General features: G+C 36.1%; 1 protein-coding gene across 3 annotated transcripts in view; it reads left to right on the forward strand.

The window, feature by feature from the left end:
- LOC121737782 (mitoferrin) overlaps positions 1-20125 on the forward strand; it is a 46859-nt gene that overhangs the window by 17616 nt on the left and 9118 nt on the right. For 2 of the 3 annotated variants that reach the window (XM_042129479.1, XM_042129480.1), the window contains exons 3-4: positions 1229-1359; positions 2673-2729. In XM_042129479.1, coding sequence (XP_041985413.1) covers positions 1229-1359; positions 2673-2729 — 188 coding nt within the window. Of the gene's footprint in view, positions 1-757; positions 890-1228; positions 1360-2672; positions 2730-20125 lie in introns of those variants that run through there. The other variant, XM_042129481.1, reaches the window with a different exon arrangement.

Raw genomic sequence — 20125 nt, forward strand, 5'->3', positions numbered from 1 at the left:
ATGACAGGTAATGACATTAATGTGTGTATTCGGTAATTGCCATAGGAAAAAAACACGATACATACATGTAAAAAATTGAATGCAAAGAAATTGCAACGTTACAGACTCAATGTACTCAATCTTACATATAAAGTAGTGTTCAATGTAATATGTATATTTGGAGCATATCTAAATTCCAATGCATATAGTGCTTACTTCTGGGCGTTCATTGCTATTTGCCTTAGCCATGGGAACACGGTAGCCTGGGCCCGTCTACGCCCTACGGATGGAGTGTCTACAGATCGCGGAGAGTCCCTGTGTCCTTTGTAGCAGCTGGTGGCGCGTTGCGTCACAACTCACAACACCGTCGCGTGTCGGTCAGCGCGGCGCGGCCTTGACCGAGACACCGCGACCCACACTCGATACATACACATAATATAATACAAAGTTGTTCCCTTTAACAAAGAAAGCTCCTTCGCCTAGAGTCTAGACGTTACGAATTATTGATTATTGTGCCATAACAATATGACAGTAGCAAAAAGAGATGTTACATAGTTCATTTGGTTTTAAAGAAACAGATTTGATAAATTAGTTATCCTTTTATCACGCAAATTTTGACACATGACAGTATCCCCATCCCCCTGAGCGTGAGATGTTTATCTCTCTGACGCGTATTGTTTATGGCGTTTGTTTAGTCCAACATTTACATCGTAGATATTTCGACGCTGTGTTAATTGTATTTATAAATGTGGCTGGCTGCGGTCGTGGTCTCGGCGCGCGGCGGTATCTCATTGCACATGACACGAGTTGAGCTTTATCAGTTATCACACAAACGACTTGTTTTCGTTAAATTGTAGTTATCGACCTAATTAATTTGATTAGATAGTCTCCACGCAAAACGCATACGAAGGTGTGTTCACACAACACTATGATATCGTACATTAAATTATATTGTATGTGATATTGGCAATTGCAATAAAGTTACTTATATTTTTATTTTCCCTAAAACCTATGATTCATTGACAGACAGCTTCTTCCATATGCATGTATTTATTGTTGCAAATCGTTAATCCTGTTATTTTACATTTTAATAATTTATTTATCACAGCAAGTTAAATTGATAATGATTTTGGTGCACGAGCACCAAACATTATACGAATATTGTAAATTTTGCGTTCGAAACAATCGACCCTTGTGGTACTCCATGCGCTCCCGTGTCGAAGGCCTCGCTAAAGTCTGTGTGTTGCAGGCCGGTGCGGGGGATGTCGGCGGTGGTGCTGGGCGCGGGGCCGGCGCACGCCTGCTTCTTCGCCACCTACGAGCAGAGCAAGCACACCCTGTCGCAGCTCATGCGCCATCGGCACGACCACATCACACACGGTAACTAAAACAAGTAATTTATTTAAAAAAAATACAAGATATTCATATGAATTTGTCAAAAAATCCTTGGGACCAATCAATACATTTTTCTTTAACAGGATTTACTTACAGTACACCTACTCAAATACATTTTAAAATTCAGTCAATAAAGGCAGGCGACAGAAACTCATCTGTATGTATACCGTAGATATGTGGGATAAACAAAAATGCCCTGTCACTGCCAAATTGACTTGAGTTGCGCCATAATATTATGCCATGACTCATGAGTCATAATGACAAGGTAACCCAATGATATATTATATAAAAAACTCAAAGCAGATATTATGTTACTACCGCGCACATTGTGAAGCTTCAAATACGACCCAATTGGGTCGTCTTTTATTTAGTCTGTCTCTTTTATGTAAATGGCATTTCGTATCTTTTGTTTCACTTATCTGTCAAATTTGTCAATGTGGTTCGGAAGAGATTTAAACTGGAAAATAGTATGAACGTAACAGATATGTATAAGTAGAATATCATTGAGGTAACCTAAAACATTTCCAGCAATGAGAATAACAAAAAAGTGAATTGCAATAAGGAATATCTAATTACTTGATTGCTATATTATACCAACAAAAAATGACTGCTAGAAAACTCTGTAACATCCAAACACGAACCAAACGGCTCTGGAGAACTTGTTTTTAAAATAAAAAGAATATATTTTGTGAAACTGTATTAATAATACAATTTAATATCCAAAAGGCCTGTTTCACCTCTTCCTGATAAGTGCCGGATAGGCTATCTACAACTTATCTGACAGATTCTCTATATTCTATCTGTCAAGTTAAGTTGTGGATAGCCTATCCGGCACTTATCAGGAAGTGGTGAAACAGCCCCTAATACAGTTAACATTTAATGGATAAATCAATCGGTGGTAGTGCTGATGAATTTTGATTTTTGCACCGTCATCCTTGCCTTGAACACCAAACAGTTTTTTAAGCAAACAATTTATACAAATGTATAACACTTTGAACGAATTATCGATCTTAATAATTATGTCCCAAATTTAGCTTTCACCGGTGACTCAAATACCGCATGAAAGTACCTGGACTACTTTGGCATTGATCGTCAACTTGGTTCAAAACACAACCACAGATTCGCCTCCTAAGTACCTCTTCGAAATATTGTGCACATCACTTAAGTAAATTTTAGTATCTGCAATTGCTAAGGACGTTTAAGGTTAACACAATATAATAACCGTTGCAGAATGTATGCATAGGATGTAATTTTACGAGGTGCATAATGTTAATGAAGCCCGTTTGCTCACGTTCCAGGTTTATCAGGGTGTCTGGCGTCGCTGGTCCACGACGCCGTCTCAAATCCGGCTGAAGGTGAATATTACTGACTTCTAGATCATTGTCCGCACTTGGAATAGTCCCTTACTCTTGCGCAATTCCTGATAACTATCGGTATTTTGAAATTTCATCTTTATCTTTGTTAAGTTACTCACACGACACGTCTTGTGAATATTTTTGTATCTGGCATTGGAAAAAATATTGCAGCTACCGTTACGAATTATTTAAACAAAAACAAGTTTAGAAATATTTTTTATTTTATATCTATTACTTTTTTCATCTCAATAATGTTGAGTTAGTTGTCTTCAATCGACACAAATAATTTTCTACACTACTATTATAAAAAGGAAAGATTTGTTTGTCTTGAATAGGCTCCGAAACTACTGGACCGATTTGAAAGATTCTTTTACCATTGGAATCCTACATTAATTCTGCTGAACATAGGCTAAATTTTATTTTGGAAAAAAATAGGGTTCCGTAAGATACTAAACTATAAAAGATAGAACCATAAAATGTTTTAAGTAATTGTAGATCTTTTAAATATCTACAAAAAAGTCCGCGACACACTATACCTATCTATGTTGAGGCACAATAACCATTTTTTTATTAAAAAATCTTGAAATGTTTTTGGACTACATTTAAATGCCTTTATTTTACTCATGGCATTAATTCTTATCAAAATAAATTATTTCATTACTAAGTACAGTTAATGTAGATAATATTTGGTCTTTGAATGATTAAAATTGGACGTTTGGTTTTAATGTTATGGCGAAATTAAAATATTACGATTTCTGCTGCACGTTGCGAATTGGGCGTCGTCAAGGCGCGCCGCGCGGGTGTGCTCGCTAGGAGAGTCCACGTAAATATTAATTATTATTATTACCTCGATCATGGGAATCGCAGACACAATAGATTTATAATATAATAGTTATGCGACAGCCGGGTGCCGCTTCATTGATGGGATAATATTATAGTGCTTCATTAATTCATTACGTTTTGAATGACTATTATTTTTGATTGCTATTATAATTAATTTCTATAACTATAAATCTCCAATCAATTTATTTTGCTCCCACAAAATAAAACAACATCAAATATCGTTTACTGGTAAGCTTTAACCCAATTTTAATGGAATCTTTTACGCATGTTGGTAAGCATAAAATAATAAAGCATAAAACTACAAAAAAAAAAACATAAAATACTTTAAACAAAAAAATAATAAGTACATTTAGAAATTGCAAAATAATACTTATAAATAATAGTATCTTCTGTAGGTAAGGATAAAATAATCAAACATAACACTTGAAATATAAAAAAAAATACAATAAAAATGTGTATAATAATTATAATATAGTAGTTACAGGCTAAATAGTGTAAACCATTTTTATGTTCTGCTTAACATAAAGATTGACTAAGAAATAAAGATTCAAGAAAAAAATAATATTTAAAAATATTTAAAAACCACCCGTGTCCACCCGTGCGAAGCCGGGGCGGGCCGCTAGTAATATATAAATTGACTGAAGACGTCTTAAAAATTGTACCTACATATTTTATTTTATCCTACTTCCTACTACTAATGTAATATTATAAAGGCGAAAGTTTGTTTGGATTTCACGCAAAAACTACTGAACGAATTTCACTGAAACTTTACAATAATATAGCTTATACATCAGAAGAACACATAGGCTACAATTTTAACCGAATTTCAAAATGGGGAAGGTGTTATGTTCGTTTTTTATGTTTAACGATTACTTCGCCATTTGTGAACCGATTTTCAAAATTTTTCTTTTTGTATGTAGGGTATCATCCCAATTTGGTATTATATTCACAAAAGTGGTGATCTGATGAAGGATCCATAAGTAATCGAGGGTACTCCTCAAAATTTATAGGGAAACATGTGGTGACTTCGGTTTCGTGAGAAGTATTCTAAGCATATGCTACCAACAAGTAAGATTTTGCACCGAGGTATACCTGGTATACCGTGGTTCGGAAGGTGATAAGAGAACTCCTGATTCTTTATAGATACAAGTTTGGGAGTTTCGGCGTTGTTTTAAGAACAGAAAGCATATGCTACTATGCAAATTACATTCATCATCATCATCACTACCATATTATACCATGCATCGTCTCATGATTATGAGCCTATTAAGACCCTGTTATTGGTACTTTTCATAGTCTTTTGGATCGAGACTCGAGTTTGTCAAGCGATAATTTGAAAAAATCTATACTTAATATTATAAACTTGAAGAGTATGTATGCTTGAACGTGCTAATCTCAGGAACTACAGGTCCGATTTAAAAACTTATTTCAGTGTTAGATCTAAGCTCATTTATCGAGAAAGGCTATAGTCTATATAAATAGTCTAAAATGTGGGAAAAACGGGACAAAATATTAGAAAGAGTTTATCTCACGAACCATTGCACTGGAGCAATTTTTATGGCAACATTTGGCACAGATATAGAGTAGACCACGTGAAGGGAGTATAGCTATTTTTTATGGGAAAATGTACGGTTTCTGTAAAATTCCCAATTTACGCGGGCGAAGCCGCGCGGGACATCTAGTCACTTTATATAATTGGACGCTGTTAAACATTTGCATCCCACAAAAATATTACGTATTGAGTTATGTACTATGCTGTCATGTTCTTTAGATCGTTTAGTTATAACAAGACTGCATTCATAACTCAACACATTTTTGTGGGTTAATACACAAATGCTTAACAGCGACCATATATCTAATATCTATACCAGTGGTTCTTAACCGGTGGTCCGCGGACCGCTGGTGGTCCCTGGAGGCATTCCAATTGGTCCGCGAAGCCATCCTAATAAAATGTGAGAATTCAGATGGACTATGCAGTCTCAAAAATTACATTTAATTAAAATCTGTAACTTTTAGATTTTTGCCAAATAAAAAAAATGAGTGCTAATTATTAAGTTGTCCTCGTTTTCTTTGTCAAAAAACCCTTAGTTTAGGTAAACCAACCGCGTGATCCCCGGCTTGACAAGCATTTGGTAAAATCCCTCATGACTAAAAGGTTAAGAACCACTGATCTATAGCAATTACCACCTAATATTTTATTAAGTTGAAGGTTAAAATTAATATGTACAATTTTACCTCAACTCCCATAAAACGTATTTAGTATAATAGCGATATTAACATAAATATTAGAAGACGCAGTGAACTGTGAAGTGTGCACTGTGCAGTGCACGCGCGTGGCAGTGCGGACTTGGTGCGGACTGCGGTCGTTATCTACAATTATTACAAGTGTGGTGTGTTGAGCGACGCTAATTATAGCTACATTGATATAATATTATAGTTATATTACATCTCTCCATAGATTACATTATTGTATTATAATACGTCTCTTGAGTATTAATATTTTTCCAATACGAACAATAGAGTTTTTTATTTGCTTCGTTTAATAAAATCCCCTGTGGTATCTGTTAGAAGGTCCTACTATAAATTACATATGTTACAGTCAATATTAATTTATGTTTCTTGTTGTCAATTTTATTTTATGAATATTGCCAATATTTTTTGTTTAGAGCAAGGGTTATCCTGAGCTCAAAAGAGCTCTGCCTTTTCTAACGTATCTAACGAAAAGCACCTTCTGTTAATCAACTCAATGCATAAATACATTATACTAAACTATCTAAACGAGTGTAGGACTCGACCAACTACTAGAATTACCATGATTCATCTATATTCAATAGTGAAGCCAGCTGCGGCCGTTTTCCTCAAGTTAGAGTTTCCTCGGGCTAATTCTCTATGTCGGTCACGAGCTGGCGGGGAATCCCGGACGTGCGTCTAATGATATACCACCAAAACATTAAATGTAAAAAGGAGCCAAGCAAAATATTGCATAGCCATGCAATATATCTATCGTAAAAAGTTTTCAGATCACATTCAAGCCAAGCCTTCAACTTATTTTGTAATTTAAATCAACATTAAGTGAATTTATCAATAGTTTTCTTTATTTTATAATTATTAAAGTGGCTCGGCAATAGTAGAAATTAAACGATATTTTCACTAATAACTTGATTTATTACGTGTAGCCGGTTACAGTAATTTTGGAAACGATACTCGGAACATGGTACAGAACAAAGAGAATGGTGGAATAGACAACAGACTAGGAAGTCATAGTTTACATTTTTAATTGTAGTGACATTAAAATGACTACAAGGACTGAAAAGGCGGCAATTTCAAATTCTAACAAATTTTGTGGTTAAGCTAGTTTTAATACTTGCTCCTAGTCACCGAAATTCTAAATCCCTAGCTTTGTTAACATCGAAGACAAAGGGGGTGTGAAAAAAAGCCGCGAACCGCTTCAAGAAAAGTATGCTACGGCCGTGCCTTTGCTAAAAAGCTTGGCTGGAGCACTGCCTTGCTCCCAGATGCCTGGTCTTCCCCATTCACTTTGTATGTACAAAGCAGTAGGCCTACTACGAAACTGTTTTGAGACTCAAACAATCGGACGAGAATGCCGCGTCCTGCTCTAACAACGTCATTCCACGTTTGTTACAGTAGGACGCGACATTATCGTCCGATTGTTTGAGTCTCAAAACAGTTTCATGGTACAAGGCCTGGTGCAGAAAACTAGTCAAAATGACGCCTATGTAGGCGACCTTGTGAAAACAAGGTCGCAATTATTTTGATTTTGACTTGTCATTGTGGATTTTATTTACAACGCCTTGGTGTCTGATTCTCGTGCCATGAAGCTCGAACGTTGCTTTGATGTTGCACAATGCCCATGCTGTCTTAGACGGCAGTGAGACAGCCTGAGATCTTCCGATAGCCCCTATCCCCCTTCCGATAGGTCTACGGCAAATTACCTTAGATTACCTTAGATTTTATAACTTGTTTGCAAACTTAGGATCACGTTCAGCTCACTACTGTACAACATTCTTTCGAAATCAAGATCCTTAGGCACATGATGCAGTGCGCTAACAGACCTACGTTTAGCGAATGTCCTTGACGAATGGCAGCTCGCTCATTGGATCTTATTGCATCTTTCAATTAACATCCAATTTCTCACGCGTGCGTCCGCGCCGGGACTGGCCGGGACTGGCCGGACTATTGTATGAGGAAGATTGTATTCAGAATGCTAAATTAGGATCCATTGAGCGTATCGTAAAACGCGACACAACAGCTCCTCTCCCCAGCACAATGAAGTATTTTAGTTTCTGCCTTTTTGTTATCCAAATCTTGAACGATTTATTATAATTTATTATAATATTTATTTCATGCATTTTTTTTCTTTTAACCTTTGACATTATACTACGTTCATCATTATCCGTATTTGTTGTACAATCACGAGTGACGTACGCGGCTGTTAATCAATAATCATTTACGGTGACGTTTAAAAATATATTTCCATTAATAATTCACTAGCGCGACGAAATAAGGCATTAGGTAGGGTCACGCATATTCTCGTAGATTCGGGTGGAATTTTATACTTGCTTAGTATACGATTAGTGTTTGCTGTAGAACTATAACATTCGACGTCGATCTCTCTTCTCTTTTTTTATCAGAACTCCTTGTTGATTCTTGTCAACAGCTGCAGTCACCGCATCAACGTTAATTGCAGACGCTCGAACGATCGTTGTTTTGGTTTCTTATATTTCTTTTTAGGGTTCCGTACCCAAAAGGTAAAAACGAAACCCTATTACTAAGACTTCGTTGTCTGTCCGTCTGTTCGTCTGCCCGTCTATCTGTCTCCAGGCTGTATCTCAAGAACCGCTATAGCTAGACTTCTGAAATTTTCACAGATTGTGTTATATTATATTAGACTAGGTATTGTTCAACTTAGGGAATAGTGCAAGTTTCATCAAAATCGGTTCAGTAGTTTTGGAGATATCGAGTTTTAATTGTCAATTACGTACAATTTTGTAGTCGGTTTTATCTTTTTAAAATACAGTTATTTGATTATTTCCAATAGAGCGATAGTGGTGGCGTATCGTTTCGTGTGTAGTGGCTAGTGCGGTATTCGCCATTCGTATGCTGATTGTCAGGAAGCGGCAAGCGCTCAGTTCCGCCATACATTGTGACCGCCGCGGCGCGATGTGCCGTGCGCGCCGTGCGCGGTGCTCTATCGACGCTAATGAGGCTATCTCTGCCCTACAAATACAGAACTGTCCGTCCATTTAATGCAAAAATGATGAATAAAGTATAGTAGGCGATACTGAGTTTAAGTATTGGTAAAATTAGGCCACAAAATAAAATTCTGCTAGAATTTTTGTCGATGAAGTATCAATACCAAAATGTGTAGCATGTTCCACGTCGTCGAATATTACAACTCGACAATGGCAGAAACGCTAAGTAGGTTGGGGTTATCAAGGCCACGGGCCACGGCTGACATTGTCGGTACTCCGTGCTCCGAACTGTACGCGTGACCTTCACCGGGGTAGCGGTTGTCTGACTACCCCCAGCTCTGTGCCATTGAGGCAGCATTTTTTTGATGATTTTACTATTAGCTTTCCTATATTTACAATAAATATTTCTTGAAATTTCCCATAACAATACATAATACATATGTATATGTAGACCGGCCATGCGGCATGATGTATGTAGATTATGAGGCTTGGTTTTTTGTCTCCACCAGATATTATCAGCAGAGATTTTAGCGCTCTTTAGCCATGATTTTTTTATTTACCAAGACCAAATCTTATTTTAAGTAACTTATTTTAAAACCAAATAGTTCACATATGCAATACATAATATCTGTATTCTGTAGAGAGTGAAAGTGTAGCATTTATGTGTCAGTAATCAGTATAGTATTAATAGACCTGCTGGCATCCTCCCACGTCAGTCTGGCGAGCGATATACGAAACGTTTGAGTTAGAATCGATAGGAACTTGGAAGCCGTTATTGCAAAGAGCGGGTGGGATTTAAGAGCGGGCTGTCAAATTTTGCTGTGTTTTCTAATATGTATTACGATCCCGGAAGACGATTGACTCAAATGAAATTGAGATTAATTTAATCATGGTATATTTATCTGATATTTAGCTAACGGAAAACACGATTCACTTATTTTGATCAAGTCAAAGTTTTATTTTTCGAAATTATGAATCTTTCTGGGCTTTTCAACAAATATCTGTTACACTTATTGAGTTACTATCATTAAATAACTTGCACTACTACAATCACATACTTTATAAAATAATAGCTAAAGGAAATATTAGTATTGTATTTAATTAGGGTTCCGTACCTCAAAAGGAAAAAACGGAACCCTTATAGGATCACTTTGTTGTCCGTCTGTCCGTCCGTCCGTCTGTCAAGACCCTTTTTCTCAGGAACGCGTGGAGGTATGAAGCTGAAATTTATATCATTTACTCAGGTCTACTGTCCCTTGAAGCTGTGAAAAAATCAAACTTCTAAGCCAACGCAATCAAAAGATACAGCCGTTTATGCCGCAAATTTTCGACACTTGCAAGGGAATCAAAACCTACAGGGTGCTTCCCGTGAACTCAGAATCTTGAAATTTGGTACGAAGCAACGTCTTATAGCATAGATAAAGGAAAAATTACGAAAACCATAAATTTTTAGTTACATCACATAATATATTTTTTTTTAATAATTTTAAACTTACTACCCATTTCCTCATAAACGCGTAGAGGTATTAAATTGAAATTCATACCAAATACTCAGGTCTATAATACCTTTAAGCTGTCGGAACCCTCGGTGCGCGAGTCCGACTCGCACTTGGCCGGTTTTTTTTAAGTAATCATCAAAAACAGTTTTAGGACTTACGACCTTTACTTCGGTGCTATGATACGAGAACCGTTGTTACGCGATATTGTTCACTATTAGCTGCAGCGGGGCTAAAATGGTCGCTTTGGAGAATCATATAATTAATCATAATATGATTAATTTTAAACTCCACTTTGCGTGCAATTCATATAGTGATTCACTTAGATTAATGATTGGTCCCGCGAGCGGCGCTCGCGCGCGGAAACCAATCATTAATCGAATTGAATCACTTTTAAACTCCACCTTGCGTGCAATTCATATAGTGATTCACTTAGATTAATGATTGGTCCCGCGAGCGGCGCTCGCGCGCGGAAACCAATCATTAATCGAAGCGAATCACTTTTAAACTCCACCTTGCGTGCAATTCATATAGTGATTCACTTAGATTAATGATTGGTCCCGCGAGCGGCGCTAGCGCGCGGAAACCAATCATTAATCGAAGCGAATCACTTTTAAACTCCACCTTGCGTGCAATTCATATAGTGATTCGCAGTGTAAACTACATTGCCCGGGAGCACGATTCATGGAATCGTTGTATCACGATTGGAGGATAGCGTTGTGTGTAGGCGGGGCTAGCGTTTTGACAGTAGGCTCTTAAGGGAACTCTGTGAGAAGAACTTGTGTGTTCGGAAACTATTGTTAGTTGGTAATTAAAGTTAAGAGGCTCGCAACCGGTCAATGCAACTAAACGTGTACTGCTATTATAATAGTAACTCCATCCTTTATCTTCCTGTTTCCGTATTTGACAATACAGACAGTATACATAAACCGCCAGGTGTACTATAAACAGGTAGTCGATATTGTTTGGTAAACTTTTCCCTCTGTTTGGTCTACCATATCCGCTGACATAGTTATTGTTTACTATTTGCCAATATAACGTAAATTTTGTTCTGCAGCAATAGCAGGATTTGGATTGAGCCTTTGGTTAGGTAAACTAATACGTAGGTTACACGATCAATCTGATGGTGATGGTGATTGATGCCAGATTGATGGTAATAAAAAGTACATATTAAAAAATTGATCAGTCCATCAATCCGTGGGTTAGACGATCAGTTTTCCGTCAATCTTTACCAGATATCAATCTGTCGATCAGATTGATGAGAAACTGATCGTGTAACCTACGTCTAAAGCTTAACCTCAAACACAATGTCACTTTATTTTTGAGCCTACAACATCCCTTTGTCTGTCCGTGCCGAGTTCAACTCGACACTCGACCGAGCTTCTCCTCTGCACATCCTCTATAATCTATATAGAGGTAGAAGAAGACACAACTCTACAACAATAGATATTAGAAACTAGTCCATAGTTTCATCTATTTACGTCCCGTTACATCACCGGCCGGCCGGTGTAATAATGTGTGTTATATGCGCGTTTTACATATTAATACGGGTCACGAGGTCTTATGTCAAGTTTGCAAGCAAAACACTGCCCAATGTCCATTTTATACGGTTAATGTCTCATTATTTATGACTAGGGTTGTTGAGGAAGTGATTATGAGGAAGAGGAGGAGGAAGAGGAATTTTCACGCGCAAATTTAGAGGATGCGGATGAGGAAGAGGATATTTTTTGAGGAAGAGGATGCGGATGAGGAAGCGGATGAGGAAGAGGATGATAGGAAATTATAAATACTAGCGGACCCAACCCAAAAGTCTTTGTTCTGTCTGTACATAACTAGGTACATACATTACACAAAAATTAATTAAAAGACCAAACTATGAATCTAAGCCATTCTCAAAACACACACTATAAAGAATCATCAAAATCGGTCCAGCAATTAAGGAGGAGTTCAGTAACTAGTCTAAGAAAATTAGTTTCAAAATCGATGATCAGACCGAATAATTCGTGTAGTTTTTCGTATTATTTTATTTATTTTTTATTATTTTCAGGAAGAGCCTCCCCCCCCCCTCCAACACCGCCGGCTCTTGTCCCACCCTCGGAGACTTTTAGTATATTCATCTAGACACCTTTAGGAACAACTGTACCAACTTTCAAAACTACACGAATTATTCGGTCTGAATTCCTTAATTTTCCCAGGCTAAACATACACAACAACGCACACAAAAAAAAAAGATGAGTGAATTATACAATTCTCTGGCTCTGGCGTGTGCGTTGCCATGATTGGATACGCGATGCGCATGTGCAGTGAAATTCCTCATAAATTCCTCGTAAATTTTGAGGAAGCGATAGCGGAAGAGGATTTTTTTATTTTTATTTATGAGGATGCGGTAACGGTTGAGGAACCCGAAATATTGCGGAACTTCCACATTATGAGGAAGCGGAAGAGGAATCCTCAGCAACCCTATTTATGACTATTTCTGTTGATGAGGAATTGATACCATATAAGAATGGCGACTACACTGTATCGGTTCAAAATGCTGGTAAAAGAACATTTTTTATCTATTAGTAATTCATGCAATAGTTAGAATTTAAAAATGATGATTAAATTGTAGTCTTAAGTTCCAACTTCTGAATGATGTCTCTATCTTTTTATTTTTATTTATGTCCTATTTTTTTAATCACCTTTTTATATAATATTACAATGTATGTATGTATTTGTGTATGTATTATTAAAATATTAAATCCTTATCCAAGTAAATATTGCACATTCACCTAATATTTCAATAACATACTGTCCTTTGCCTGTGGTTGCCTGGAAGAAATTACTTATTACTTATTAGTAATAAGGCCGCCATTGTGGTACACTGTAGTTATAAGTTGATAATTATTGTTTTGTTTTTTTACTTCTTAGTGTGTGCACAATGAAGAATATTTATTATTATTATAACAGACATATTCCTATAACTCAGTAACAACCAGAGTCTTTAGGACACATTCATCTAATTTTGAATAGGTTCAAAATTATTTGGTTACTTCAGTAGTTCAGTACGTTAGGTACAGTTATCGTGATATTCATTTAATAATATATTATATAACGATAGCCACTTGTCACACAACATTATATCTTATCTATATCGTCTATGAAATCTATTGCTGTAGATAAATACACACCGCCTCCTACTTTATTTATATCGTCATATTTTATAGTCGCGTCATAATATTTATTCACTATTAATTTTATAGAAAAACTTGACAAATTATTGCTATTATTATATATATTTTTATATATTTTTTAAAACGTTCGTGATATATAAATAATATTCATAAATTTCGCGAGTGTTTGCCTACATCGTGTTGTGTTTGTAATGCATAATATGATAGAAAACATTGTAAATGCGCATGTCATTAATGGCAATCAATTGTTACTGAATGATAGCGACACGAAGTATTATGTTACACAGCGATAACTGCGACGCGACCGGCGACTGTCGCCACTCGCCACTCGCCGGGAGCGATAACTTGTACAAGTTAGAAAGTTAATCCATTACAATCACAAATACCCATGTTAAAAAAACGTCCAAAACAATAGAATTAATTCTAAAAATTTGATAATATTTCCCTTTCTTTAGAATTAGAATACTTAATGTTTGCAGTTTTGCTTACCTAAGCGTCATCCCGCTTTTTAAAGGTATTTAATATTTAGTCCCTACTCTTAAGGCGCAGACAGCTGCCAATTTGACATCTTTGTGCAGTTTTCTAGACGTATGTATTTCATTGATTGGCACAAAAAAAATATATGTGATTTTTGATTATATTTGGAAAAGCTTGTCCGATTTAAATAATAAAATAATGTACTCCTACTGGATGAAAAAAAATACCAAAGTCACATCTTTCGGGAACTTTAAACAGTTCTAACTAAAGTAATAATACAATCTATGCTTTAAAAATTTGTTTATTTGATACCTTTTACAAAAATCCAAAGATTGCCCGATTTAATTTTCGGCTCTGACATCTAGATTTCCCACAATATTTATTTTTCCTCTAACAAACGAAAAATGTATCCACGCTTCTGAGTGAACATTTCACATCTCTGATCTCTCTCTCTCGCATGAAAACCGACAGTGTTCGCTGAGGCGCGGTGCTATGTGGACGTGTGACGGATTTCGCTCTGCCGATATTGTGATTTTAGTGTAATTGAAGCGTTTAGTTCTTAAAATTTGTATATAGTTATTTCTCATTGTTTTATAGTATATTAAGTTTATTCTGTAAATATTTTTCTGTAAATATTTGAAATTATATTGCGCGTCTGTAAAAATGGGTGACAAGAAAAAGAAAAGACGTCCAGCAAAAAAGCGACAGCTTCGTGAAAGCCACAAACACATGATGGAAGTAAAAGTAAGTTCAATTTTATCTACTTTCTAGTTGCGTACGTCTTTATTAAAAAAAAAACGAACAATTACGACCCCGAATCAAAATATTTCGTCACTCTCAATGTGTTTTAGGACAGTCAGGATCGTTGTGTCAAATAAAACATAAAAAAACTGTATTACGATTGATTACGATTTACGAAAATCCTCTAAGATTCGAACCATAGACCTTGGAAATTGACATAATAATGTTATCACAATCGTTGTGATAACATTATATCAATTTCCAATCGGCCTATGGTTCGAATCTTAGAGGATTTTCGTAAATCGTAATACAGTTTTTTATGTTTTATTTTATCACTGATAATAATTTTGCTTTGTATCTGAACATTTATGTTGGAGTTTTGCACTCCAAAATAAATGTTCAAAAAGTTAAAAAATCACTACTCATAAAGTTGATTATTTCGTTAGCCTAAATAAGTTTTAGCGTCGCGCGTCGGGGATCGTTCTGATAAATCAATATTCAATCGGTCTATGGATCGAGTTTCAGAGAATTTTCGTAATACTTTTTATGGTTTTTTTTATCACTATTAGCACAGAATAAATAATAGTACAAGTACTATTATTAGGTACTATAAGTTCATTTTGCTTTGAATCTGAAGTTTTATTTAGGCCTTTATTATTTAAATTTTTATTTCAGGCGGCGGAAAACCATGGATAGTGCAATTATTGATAACCCAAACGAATCACCAAATGCCAATTCAGATCCAGCGGCAGGTAGTATGTTGGAAAGGTAATATAAGTTTATTTATCTACTTATTATAAGTTGTAACCAAACGTCCTTCACGACTACGAAACACAGCGCAAGGGCTGTTTCACGCCGGTTTTCCTGTGAGTCCGTGGTATTTCTCTGGTCGAGTCGGCCCATTCGTGCCAAAGCATGGCTCATTCATTGTATTTTTTATGATCCAGTTTATCTATTACAAGCTATTTTAGCCTTTTTATGATATTATTATGATTTAATTTTTTTACAGTCGACCGAAAACGATGGAATTAGATAATAACACAGCGGAAAATGTAGCAAATGCCGATCGCAATATAGCGACGGGTAGTATTTTAAAAAGGCAAGTATATTTTTACAATTACGATAGGTAGGCTAGGTAAATATAGATATAATAAGTTTATTACTATTTGAGCGCGATGCGATTGCGCGATTCTTTCAGCTCTATTCAAGGACATGCTCCGTAAGGGCCGGGACACAAAATCACGGCACGACGACGCGACGTCGTACGGCGCCGGACCGTGTTTTTGTGTCCCGGCCCTAATAGGGTGCGGCTTCACTGCGGAGTAGGGGTGAGCGTTATTTCACGTCACTATAGTTACAATAACTAGCTACATACAGTAACCGAATAACTAGTTTCGAGTCGTATTTATACAGGGTGTAACAAAAATAAGTGATAATACTTTAGGGTGTGTACGTGTTCCTTGTAGAGAGTTCACTGTGAAAGTAGCAGCGCTGAAATACCAAAAAATTTTTTCACTTTTGTATGGGGAAACTCGTGACGCTCGAGCCATTGCCCATACAAAAGTGAAAAAAAATTTTCGTCTTTCAGAGCTGCTACTTTAACAGTGAACTCTCTACAAGGAACACGTACACGCCCTAAAGTATTATCACTTATTTTTGTTACACACTGTATAGTAGAGTAGTGATTTTTGTAACGTTTTTATTGCATTGGGTGGTATGAAGTACCGTCGAGCGATCGTCGCGTTGTTTCGTTTGGAGTCGCAGCTAGCGCCCGCCGCCCACTGCACCGGTCGACCTAGCGAGCGACACCGAGTTTGCTATAGTCCGCGCGGAACTAGTTGGCCGCGCCGCCGGTATGTGCGGCCAACTAGTTCCGCGCAGATTACCTAGCAAAAATATTAATTAGTTTATATCAATACTAATATTATAATTGGGAAGAGTTTGTTTGCTTGTTTGAACGCGCTAATCTCAGGAACTACTGGTCCGATTTGAAAAAAGGCTATAGGCTATAGGCCCGCGCGCGCGCCTCATCCCGGCGTCACCCCCTTTCATTCCCCCGCGCCGCGAGTGACCTTTCTGCAACGATTTTAAATGGGATAAAATATTGTCATTTAAAAAAAAATAACACCCATTTTTTTGGTTAAATGGGCTCTCCTAATGATACCTAAGCCCTGCGGGGCTAAAATGGTAATATTTAGCAATTCCTCTCAATCAATTCAGCAAATGAATTGTCAAAACTGACAAATGTCAAATCAGTGCAAAAATACAAAAATGAATTGCAAGCAGAGTTGCATTTTGCGATATTAGAGAAATGAATCATATTGAGTCGTCTCATGATTCAACAAAGCGACCATTTTAGCCCCGCTGGAATAATTGGGCAGGAAGGTTTAATTGAGAATGTTACTAGGTATGCCAAATTGCTTGAAATTTTGTCACAGTAAAGCCTGTATGTATACAAATACACTAGTTTTTGTTGCAGTCAAAAATACCTTGTAGTTTTGATTTTATAGGCATTCAAAGTTTCGAAAAATATCGATTCCCGCTAACAGTCCCGCGACCGCTTGTGACGTCATATCACAATTTTTCCGCGCGGGTCCTATACAATAAACGTGATTTTTTGCTCTATCTCAATAACGGCAACAGGTAGGCACTTGAAATTTTCACCGAGGCCTTAATTATATGTGTACTTTAATAATTAATAATAATATTATATTATGTTACTAATCGGACTCACTTATGAATACACATACCGTTATAGTGCAAAATAGGCCAAAATTTGTGATTTTTGTATAGGAGCCCCCCTTAATTTTTTATTTTATTATAATATTATTATTGATTATTAAAGTACATATATAATTAAGGCCTTGATGAAAATTTCAAGTGCCTACCTGTTGCAGTTATTGAGATAGAGAAAAAAATCACGTTTATTGTATGGGGCCCGCGCGGCGAAATTGTGATATGACGTCACACCGTTACCGGGCGCCCGCGTCGTACAGTTACAACTTGTTTCGTCGGTTAAAAATCACATAACGACCCACCCCTACTGCGGAGTGCAGCGTATTAGCCTAATAATTTTTTTAGTATACCTTTTTAATGAAATTAGAAGGCAAACGAGCAAAAGGCTTTTTTAAATATTGAGTTCTGTATAATTTTATCCTAATTCCCATTTCCCAATAATCGAAAAGTTTAGTAACATAATATAATATTATTATTAATTATTAAAGTACATATATAATTAAGGCCTTGATGAAAATTTCAAGTGCCTACCTGTTGCAGTTATTGAGATAGAGCAAAAAATCACGTTTATTGTATGGGGCCCGTGCGGCGAAATTGTGATATGACGTCACACCGTTACCGGGCGCCCGCGTCGTACAGTTACAACTTGTTTCGTCGATTAAAAATCACATAACGACCCACCCCTACTGCGGAGTGCAGCGTATTAGCCTAATAAAATTTTTAGTATACCTTTTTAATGAAATTAGAAGGCAAACGAGCAAAAGGCTTTTTTAAATATTGAGTTCTGTATAATTTTATCCTAATTCCTATTTCCCAATAATCGAAAAGTTAATCATTTTAATTTATGAAATTTTGTGGTGATCCAGTTTTTAAACTGTTGTTAAATGTCGATGTCTCAAAGTATAAACTTACTTGCAGACTGGAAGAAAAAAGTACCCATGACACTGGACTATGTAGTTTGGAGGCTGAATGTGATGCTGAAAAGCTTATTGTTGAAACTGCACTTCCTCAGAAGAAACCTGATGTCGGAAGAAGAATTATAAGTGTTTCATATTTTTATAAGAGGTTTCAAGAAATTTCTCATCATGGTCCTCTTGGATGTGCTTTAACTGACATAGAACTAGTAGGTGAAAAGCAAGATGGCCTCAATTCAAAATTCACATTTCTATGCATACTTTGCAATCTAATATTGATAATTGATAGTGACTCAAATGAAGACCATTACATACCTATCAATAATAATAAGGCAATATTCGTAACCTGAAATATGGAGCTGCCCTTGCACCTTATAAAACCAGGAGTGATTTTTGTCTATATTTAATTTTCCCTGTTTATCTATTTTCCAAAATGTAACTTTTTGTTGTGTTATAGCAGCGTCTACTCCAATGTTATATGCTGTGATGGGACATTTAATTTCTAAAATAGTTTTTTCATCGCAAATTCCATCGGGCGTTGCTCCTAAAAATGGCAAGTCTGTATCTATAAATAGCCCGCAAGGCTTTACTTTAATTCCTTCTTGTAATTCTAAATCTCTTATTGCTTGTTTTTAATTTTCTTGGCCATGTTTGATAGAAGAAACGAAGCTTATTTTTTTTTTATATAAAATGTCTTTTACTAGGTTAGCACTTGCAGTGTTGGGTCTTCTTGGGATAAAGAAGAGTGCAGTATAATTTAGTTACCTAACTAAATTATACTGCACTCTTCTTTATCAACATGCAAATGATTTATAATAACAATAAACTATATCTATAATAATTATTGTATTATTTTGTTTTGTCCCTAACCTGTTAACTTCCAAAACCTTAAACCAACAGGTTTTGTAACCAACATATTAACGGATTAACGATTAACGTTAACTTGCGCTAATTCGTCCGCAGTGTAACGCTTTGACGTTTAACGAAGCTAAATTTTTTTTAACGGATTAACGATTAACGAAGTTAACTATTTGATTAACGATGCCCAGCTATGTATATATATATTATATATATATATATATATATATATATATATATATATATATATATATATATTCAGTAGGTTTGAGAATCGGCTACTGGGTACTTTATATATTGATAAGTGCATAAGTGCATTTGTTGAATAAATAATAGTAAATTATTATAACCTGAGACTGACGGCGACCATTAAGTTTGTGCGACGGGATAGCGATCAACGTTGCCATGGTGACATACTTACCTATTTACGGCCGTTCCCAATATTTGATCTATCTCTGGTTTTGCCCTACTAGAGATAGGAATAGCTCACAATTGACATAAAATATATGTCTCTATGTGTCTAATGTGAGCTATTCATATCTCTAGTAGGGCAAAACCAGAGATAGATCATATATTGGGAACGGCCGTTAGTCACTTAATTAAAATAATAATATTATCGTAAATATAATATTAAGGCAAAGCAACGTTTGCCGGGACAGTAAAAAACGATTCCTGAATTTTGTTTTATTTCTTGCTGTACTTATGTAATTGTAATTTTAATGTAAATTGTAATGTAACAGAAAAAATGTTTATGAAAAAAATTGAATGTTTTTACGCAGTTGGGTTTTGTCATTATTTTATAATATAATAGGTATATTATAAAAGAATAACTGTGTTTTATTTACCATAAGTAAGCCTTACACGCTACGGTCTACCGGAGACGGGAGAGATCCACCTGTACAGCACGCAGGTATGCCTGCACAGGTATACCGGTATGTGTGTGGG

The sequence above is a fragment of the Aricia agestis genome, chromosome 21 (assembly GCF_905147365.1).
Source record: "Aricia agestis chromosome 21, ilAriAges1.1, whole genome shotgun sequence".
Lineage (NCBI taxonomy): Eukaryota > Metazoa > Arthropoda > Insecta > Lepidoptera > Lycaenidae > Aricia > Aricia agestis.